This window comes from Ruditapes philippinarum, unplaced genomic scaffold, assembly GCF_026571515.1.
Source record: "Ruditapes philippinarum isolate M1 unplaced genomic scaffold, ASM2657151v2 ctg13829_1_1_1_1, whole genome shotgun sequence".
NCBI lineage: Eukaryota > Metazoa > Mollusca > Bivalvia > Venerida > Veneridae > Ruditapes > Ruditapes philippinarum.
The window spans coordinates 15339-25107 of NW_026866141.1; the positions used below are offsets into that span (position 1 = coordinate 15339).

Here is a 9769-nt window from a genome sequence, read left to right on the forward strand (position 1 = left end):
TCAAATAATAAAGTAATGGGCCGGACACGATTTTGCTGCAAGGTCATGCTGTGACCTTGACCTTCAAGGTAGCGACCCAAATGTTGCGCGCGACACATCGTCTCAATATGGTGATCATTTCTGTGAAATATTTTTAAAATCCGACTTTAAATAACAAAGTTATGGACCGGACACGATTTTGCTGCAAGGTCATGCTCTGTCCTTGACCTTCAAGGTAGCGACCCAAGTGTTGCACGCGACATGTCTTCTCAATATGGTGATCATTTCTTTGAAAAAGTTTTAAAATCCGACTTCAAATAATAAAGTAATGGGCCGGACACGATTTTGCTGCAAGGTCATGCTGTGTCCTTGACCTTCAAGGTAGCGACCCAAATGTTGCGCGCGACACATCGTCTCAATATGGTGATCATTTCTGTGAAATATTTTTAAAATCCGACTTTAAATAACAAAGTTATGGACCGGACACGATTTTGCTGCAAGGTCCTGCTGTGACCTTGACCTTCAAGGTAGCGACCCAAGTGTTGCACGCGACATGTCTTCTCAATATGGTGATCATTTCTTTGAAAAAGTTTTAAAATCCGACTTCAAATAATAAAGTAATGGGCCGGACACAATTTTGCTGCAAGGTCATGCTGTGACCTTGACCTTCAAGGTAGCGAACCAAATGTTGCGCACGACACGTCGTCTCAATATGGTGATCATTTGTCTGAAATAGTTTTAAAATCCGACTTCAAATAACAAAGTTATGGGCCGGACACGAATTCGGGACGTAGGTATGGACGGACAACCCGACGACTATATGCTCCCCCGAAATTTTTCGGGGAGCATAATAAAAGTATGTAGCAAATTGCACCCGTACTGTGTAACAAGAGTTCATTCAGAGTGCAGCCAGATTGCCATATGCAAATACAGCATTCAGCCAAATGAGAACTAACGGTGTTAGGTTAAGCTACTGAATTATTAATATCAATAATTAGTAGAAATCTTTAAGTGCTTTTACGCCATTTTTATGCAATTTATTTTTCAATTGAACAAATTAAAGAAAATTGATAAAACAATAATGACCATTGTTTTTCATAAAAAGTATAAAAAAAAAGAGAAAAAAAGTCAAAACATTTGAAGACATCTTTTTATTCATCACAAAATGTGAAAATAGTTTTACATAAAAAACAAATATTAAACAGATTATAATTGCATGTTTATCATGGAATAAAATTCTACTTGTTATACTTGTAGATAGGAAATATATATATTAAATATCTCCAGATCATTATAAATAAATATTATCACAAAATGTAGTTGGACGGAATGGAATAAAGTTTTGGTATTTCAAAACGACAATACCTAAAATAACAATCGAACAGCATTTGACTTTAATATTCATTATATAAATTACAAAAAATTGAGACATCAAAAATTTATTTTTTTATAAGTTCTTGAAAATCACATCTTGAAACAGAGGACCTGTAGATATTTGTTTCCCCTTTGACAGGTTCTAAAATAGATTAAGTTATCTCACCATTTACATATCTTTTACCTCTATTTCATTTGGACTTAATATATCATTTTAAGTCCGAGATTTCAGGGAAGAGCTTGATTATGAAATTTTCAGCATATCAAATAGTAACAACTTTTGTGTAAATTTATTTATATATTTGTATCTGAATAGTACAGTGCTTATTTCAACATGTGCATACCATGAGAAAACTAATAAAGGATGTTTATGCAGCCACACTGGAAATTGCAACTGTGAAACAGAACTTCAAATATTAAGCTACGTGTCATATCCAGAAATTAATTGCTCTAGAGCTTTATTATTAAGTTCAAATAAATGCCTTTGTTTATAGACACCCAACACCCCTCTCCCCTGAAAAATCAGCAGTACACCATATATTTAGGTAGCAGTCTTGGAAAAAATTATTGTATCAGCTAAAATTTTGACATATTGAATACTGATATTTTCAAAGAGTAACATCAAAATAGTGGAATGTAAATTCAGTAATTACTTTAAAAAAACAGCAACAATGTAAAACACAACAATAAGTATGTATGTTCATGTTTTTTAAATAGTAAATCTTTCCAGAATATAAACATAAGTATTTTCAAAACATACTTTAATTAATACGTTATCACAGACACTAACATATATTTTTCACTTCATTTAAATTTATCACACGGGATGTTTACACTAAACTATAATACTTCATGATAATATATCATAAATGACACTTCACATTATGACTACTCATTATAAATTTTAATAATGGTCACATTCTTCTTCATGGAATAATATATAGATGAAAATATCACAGCAAAATTCATCAACATTGTCTTCAATAAAATTGAACAAAGCATGAAAAATATTCAGGGACTTTTCTCCAAACATACAATATGTACAAAAGTTATTTTTTTTAAAAATCACAACGTAAAAAGTGAATCTTTAGTCAAGAAGATGTTCCTTGCTTCAATTATATTCTTTCTAGTAAAGAGAATAGCATCATTTTCCAATTTTCTCATCTGTTGCTTAAATCAGCACACATATTTCAACCAACATTTCTTTTTAATTCTTTGGGTAACTTTCAATTAGGCACACTTTTCACACTTGACAAATATCTGTCAATGAATTATTCACATTCAGGTAAAATAAAAAATTATAAAATATAACATGTATAAATAAATCATAATGTACAGAAATATTCATATAATACCAATCTGCATACATATTATATAGTTTGTTTCAATTTTCATGTAAACCTGTTGCACATAACACCATAAAATATAGTTCATTTCAATTTTCAGACATTATTCTTCACAGCACCAAGTTGTTTTTAACAATTGTTCTATTTTATCAGTAAATTAAGCTGATCTTAAAATATTTATTTATTAACGGTAAACTTAGCTAAACTCTTAACTGGTTGCCATTGGAATAATAAAATAAATGTTTATTTTTTTTTGCAAGTGCTATTCTTAAAATGTGATAAAATTCAGTCCATTTTTGTTTATTCATTGAGTTGACAGAGTAAAGCCGCTCCCTTTGCTATCCAATAGTCCTGTGGTAGATCTGACGGTAGATAAACAGCTACGACGTAATTTGTGGAGTGACCTGTTGAGAGACATAAAAAAAATATGTTAAAAAAAAGAACTTTTCATCTCCCTTGTGCAATAAGTGATTAACTGCTATTAAATTTAGGACTTGTTTTGTAATTGCACTAAGGTGACGATTTATAAATTCACAATCTTTAATGAACTTCAATTATATTTTTATATTTGAAACACTTCATCATAATCTTAAGGAGTCTTAGATTTCATGTTATGTTATGATAAATGTGTCAATTAAACAAATGAACATAAGAAAATATAAAGAAAATTTACTTGACTACCCCCAAAATTAAGAAAATATGGGTTTTTCCCAGCTAATCCATGGGGGCAAACAATTATTTACAGTTACAGCTTCGAAAATAAGTGCAACATGTTGACCAATCTATTGTGATGGGTAGTGCACCGTGAAGCTATAATGGTACCTACGGATTAGCTGGGAAAAAACCCCTTTTGCCAAGTTCCAAATAACATTTTTTCATAAAGGTAAGAAAATATATGTACCCACTTATGTGCATCACCCACAAAAAATATGTTTAAATTTCTAAAAATAGAAGTTATGTAATGTACCTGTCGTAGATAATGTACCAGCACGAGCAGATGTTTTGTATAACGGTGCCATATAGTCGGCTGAATCAGGTTCAATATCCATATCCGGTTCCATATGCAACATTGGAAGCTCTGCACTCATCTCTCCCGGTAAAGCATCAATTATCTTCATTGTCTCCATGTCCCATGCACTGGCATCCATAAATAAACCATGGACAAGTACACCATCTTCGGGCACATTCAACTGGAAAAAAAAATGTTCATCTCCTTATTTATGGTATACTTAGTAAATAAATAGATAACTAGAAGAGTGTGCATAGGCCATGGAATCCCTGACATTCCACTGTTTTGTCAGTTTGCAGGATTGAGAGAGTGACATCTGACAGATGGACTTACAAGGGCTATTTTTTTTTTTTGATTTGGGTTTTACATCACACCGACACAGTATACTCTTGGTCATTTGGCGCCGTTCCAGCTTTACTGGTGGAGGAAGACCTCAGATGCCCCTCTGTGTATATTATCAGGTACGAACAGGCACCTGAGTAGAACCACCGACGTTCTGTTAGTTAGCTGGATAGCTTCCTCACATGAAAGAATCCAAACGCCCTCTTGGGGAAGGGCAATCTATATGCACTTAATACTATAAAACACCATTCTATGACAAAAATCCATTTTTAAGATAATTATAATCAAATGAAATGAAAAAAGAAATTAATTACTTAACAAATAAATTTGCAACAAATCAAAGAAAGATAGCAAACATTGGAAATGGTCTAACAAAGAAGTACAGAGTAGCTTCAGTTATAGACTGAAATACAGATGGTGTTAACAATGTAAAGGAGGTAACTCAGTTTTAACTTATAAATCTTTGTGCCCCAATCTGTATTGCAAATGACATACAATGTCTAATGGATGCAACTTCAATTATAATGTAAATTACAAATGTTGTAAATAATATAAATGTTTTTTCAGTTTTTGAACTGGAAAACATATAAAACTGAATTACAAATGGTACAAAAATACAAATGGAGGGAACTCAATCAGTAACAAAGTGTATTGCAAATGGTGTAAAAAAAAATATAAAGGGAAGTAAATCATGCTTTACATACCTCTTTATCCATTTCCATTTCTTCTCCAAATTTGAGGTCTGTCATTTGTTTGTACACTTCTTTCTGGTCACGAATCACTGGATATACATGATACTTGAAGCTTAGATGATCTATGGGCAGATTATACTTTCTAGCATAATTCTGTAGGGTGCCAGTTAAGAATCCTGTACAAAAGGGAAATAACTTGTGATTACTTGTATCCAAACACAAAATGAGGTACAGAAATAACAGAGTAAGTCCAAAAATAGCTGACATATCAAAGGCTCCAATAAAAAGTTGATAAAATAATATTGTCTTTCCACAATACTATTTTTTTCTATTTTAGAAGGTTTATAAAAGGCAAAATATAATAAAAAATTTCAGACACAATGGAATTAATGAGGCCAATAATTTGAGAAGGGTTTTCTATTAAAACTAGAGTATCACAGAGAATGTATTGTTCTGCAACTGAAATTTGTGTTTCTATTTTGTTTTTGCCCTTTCTTTATACATTTTTATCATTATCATGGTGGTAGATACACCTTAAACTACATGTAACTTTCCTGGATTACTAACCAGTAATTACCAATCCTTAACTCCCAAGTGTCTTACTACTAATATCTCATGATTTCTAAAACAGCCATGAGAGACAAATGACCATTCAGCTCAATGTTCAATACCAATTATCATGGTACAACTAATATCTCATGATTTCTAAAACAGCCATGAGAGACAAATGACCATTCAGCTCAATGTTCAATACCAATTATCATGGTACAACTAATACCTCATGATTTCTAAATCTGCGATGAGAGCCAAATGACCACTGGACTCAATGTTCAATACTGATTATCATGGAGAAATAACACCTTGTCTGAGTTTTGAACCAAAAACCCATGGACTACTAATCCTATGCTCTTGCTATTGAGATGAGCAGGCAGACGTGGAACTTTGGTAATAGTAAGTAAGTAAGTTAAGAATGGAATAAACATTTACTTAGCATTCTTATAAATGTAATGTCATATTGTGTACCTTTTTGCAACCACAACCAGTAAAATGTTTTCAAGGGGTCACTTGTAATATACAAACATGCCTCTGAAATAAAATGATACCTTGTGGGAAGAAAAATCCAGACAACCAGAAAGACTTTGGAATTCCGTGCTGAATCCAATTATCAATAAAAGCACAACGGTACACAAGATCTTGTACCCAGCTTCCGAGTGGTTTCAGGGATGGGTACGCTGCGTTAGCCCACATTGTCGGGACGTGGCTGTTGATGAAACTGTTGTATACAGCGTCTAATTGTTCGCTCATCACCACATAACCCTTAATGGCCTTCTGTAGGTTCTCCAGAGAGTTCTGAATATAATAGAAAAGCAAACAAACATTTTATAAATTTCCATCGCTTTTATGACATGCACAGACTCCAGTAATTCGAACACAATTAGTTGCCTCTTACGATCATGCAGGATCATGCAGAGATGAACGGTGGCTGCCTTAACCCTGAAAGGCAACCCCTCAGTCACAAGGTAAAAAGATATAACTGATCTTGTTTCCAAACAAAGCATATGTTCAATTCATCTATAAATGTTTAAAAAAAAAACTTAGCATAAGCTGGCACCTGAGTACAACCAATGACCTTCTGTAAGCTAGCTGGTTATACAATGTATATAACTTTTTATGCGGCATCATATGCTTTTGGAAAATTGACTAGAAATAATCTGTCCTTCAAGACATAAAACTGACATTATTTCAATTTTGGTATTGAACAAAACAAACAAGTGTTCTACTGAATATGGACAGAAAAATACAGTCTCATAACTATCAAGACAGAAATCTTATACATGTAGATAAATAGGTTTCAACATACCTTGATAACTTTGAGCAGTTTATTGAATCTTTCCACCTCCTGTGTGAGCACGGTGGTGAGTGAATTAAGACGACCTTTCTCGTCAGGTTCAAACATCTCACTGTTGGCTAACTCTATATCTAGTTTGTCCATAAGTTTACCAAGAATTGTCTCTGCTAGTTCATACACTATCTCGTCATTAGATTTACCAGTTCCTCCACTAGACATTCGAGGTTGTACATCAACAATGGTATTGACAAGGTTCTGTGTCTCTTGTGTCTGTAAAATGAAATATATTTAATATTTTTCATTTGTATAATCATTTTCAGGGCTACAGATAGCATTTTGTGTATATTGGGTGATTACCCCTTGTCTTGTGATCTATTGGTTTTTTTCTATTTTCTTAGAGTTATTTCTGTATTTTTTACCCTACCCTCTCTAATCAATTTGGGTTTTTAAGCAAATGTTCATGTATTTTACCCAAAATTTCTAACCTTCATTGTAGACTGTTGTAGGTTTTGTATGGTAATCAAAAAGCTTCTTACTACTTTGCTTTATGGAAAGTAATGACCAGGTGTGACAAAAAATAACATACCTGGGAAGCAATGGCCATGTATGACAAAAAATAACTTGTCTGCAAACCAATGACCAGGTGTGACAAAAAATAACTAACCTGGAAAGCAATGTTAGCATTCTCGTGCATGCCAAATATCTCTGGCTGATCAATAAGAGGTAGGCCATCTATATATTGTCTATATTCCTCAAGTGTAGTGGATTCTGGGGCATAGTATGTGCCTGTAAATATAATAAACAACACTTCATTAAAGCCAAGATATCATGTTTAATAAAAAGATTTTCTACACTATAAGAGGCTCTTGCAATGCACGGATTCTAAAACAATTTCATATATATTTCATGCTCATATGAAAGTTTTTTTTTAGGAGTTTGCAATACAAATAAGGCAATCAAACTACGGTACAATAATAACAAGGCTTGCAAACTTCCCATCCAGGAATTTATGACAAAATCTAAATAGCATCATGAAATCAGATAATTATGAAACCTGTAGGGTGTAGAAAAAAATTAAGAAAAAGAATAATGAACTTTACGTAATACTGACCAGAGACAGAATATTTGTAATCTGATGCCAGTGTATTTGGACTGAAGAAGATTTTCAGAATGGTTCCCAAACATCTTTGATCCTGGTAATCTGTGACACGACCACCATATGTGATCTATAAATAGACAAGAATATGACAAGTATATGACACGACCACCATATGTGATCTATAAATACACACATGTATATAGTGAACATTCTAAAAATGCAAATAAATAGCTTAAACTGTCATTTTATTTTATATATTTTCTAAGATCTATCGCCTTAAATGCCCCTTGTGCCTTTAGAGGGATATTTTAATAGTGTATTGAGGGTTGACTGAAAAGCTGCAAAAAACATATGAGCCGCGTCATGACAAAACCAACATAATGGGTTTGCGACCAGCATGGATCCAGACCAGCCTGCGCATCCACGCAGTCTGATCAGGATCCCTGCTGTTCGCTTAGAAACCCCCTTACAAATAGAGAATCTGATAGGGAACAGCATGGATCCTGATCAGACAGCGCAGATGCACAGGCTGGTCTGGATCAATGCTGGTCGCAAACCTATTATGTTGGTTTTGTCATGACACGGCTCATATTATATGAAATAAAGAACCAAAAACTTGTGTGTACAATTTCAGGTCTTTTCCTCACACTGTTATTACTGAATTATCAATTCTATTGTGCAAAATGACCCAAAAATGAAATTTTATGTGCTATACTTATCTATGTAATAATTTCAAATTTTATATTTTTAGGCCTTTCAACCTCAGTGGAGCACCTATAATGTCAATAATGAACCAAATTAAAAACTGCATGTAGACATTTTTTTTACCAAATGTATTCTAAAATTTGATTTTTCTTGAAATATTTTGGCTCATCTCGAGGCATGCAGCTTTAATTACGGTAATAAAACAAACTAAAAACTGCATGTAGATAATTATCTGATCACATGTATATTACCTGTCCAGTGATGTAAACAAGAGCATCCCATGGTATAATACCTTCCTGGCAAAATATCTGCAGGTTGAGAAGAGCGCATTCACGGTCACTGTCATTAAACTCATACTGTAATATATAAATATATATCTCTCTGTAATGAGTAAATATAGAATATATCTCACTGGCATAAAGTACAATATATAAATATAAATGATTAGGGGCGCTATCTCTCTGTAATAAGTAAATATAGAATATATCACACTGGCAAAAAGTACAATATATAAATATAAATGATTAGGGGGGTAATATGTCTCTGTTATGAGTCAATATAGAATATATCACACTGGCAAAAAGAACAATATATAAATATAAATGATTAGAGGGGCTATATCTCTCTGTAAGAAGTAAATATAGAATATATCACACTGGCAAAAGGCGCAATATATAAATATAAATGATTAGAGGGGCTATATCTCTCTGTAAGAAGTAAATATAGAATATATCACACTGGCAAAAGGCGCAATATATAAATATATATGATTAGAGGGGCTATATCTCTTTGTAATAAGTAAATATAGAATATATCTCACAGGCAAAAAGTACAATACATAAATATATATGATTAGGCAGGTAATATATCTCTGTAATGAGTCAATATAGAATATATCACACTGGCAAAAAGTACAATATATAAATATAAATGATTACGGGGTATATTCTCTGTCAAATGAGTAAATATATTATATATCTCACTGGCAAAAAGTCCATAATATAAATATATATGATTAGGGGGTAATATGTCTCTGTAATGAGTAATTATAGAATATATCACACAGTAAATATAGAATATTTCTCACTGGATAAAAGTACAAATATAAATATATATGATTAGGGGTTAATAACTCTCTGTAATGAGTAAATCTATAATATATCCCACTGGCAAAAAGTAGAATGTATACTTGTATACGTATGCCAAGGCATGAGAATATAAATTAACCTCTGTAGAACAATAACCTTTACACAACAACTATATTATTTTCCAAAACTAACAATTTAAAACTGAATTCAATCTCTCTAGAGAGTCCCCTCTCATCAACAACCCAAAAAAACTTTGTGCCCCCAAAGGCTGTTGCTATGCAGAGGG

General features: G+C 32.8%; 1 protein-coding gene across 1 annotated transcript; it reads right to left on the bottom strand.

The window, feature by feature from the left end:
• Positions 1-1113: 1113 nt before the first annotated feature.
• LOC132731452 (dynein axonemal heavy chain 6-like) lies at positions 1114-8751 on the bottom strand (the record flags this gene model as incomplete). The annotated part of the gene is made up of 8 exons (XM_060717637.1): positions 1114-3103; positions 3667-3889; positions 4755-4918; positions 5846-6092; positions 6604-6861; positions 7256-7377; positions 7703-7817; positions 8647-8751. Coding segments are annotated over 8 exons (1338 nt in total), but the record flags the coding sequence as incomplete, so codon positions are not given.
• Between the last annotated feature and the right edge of the window lie 1018 nt (positions 8752-9769).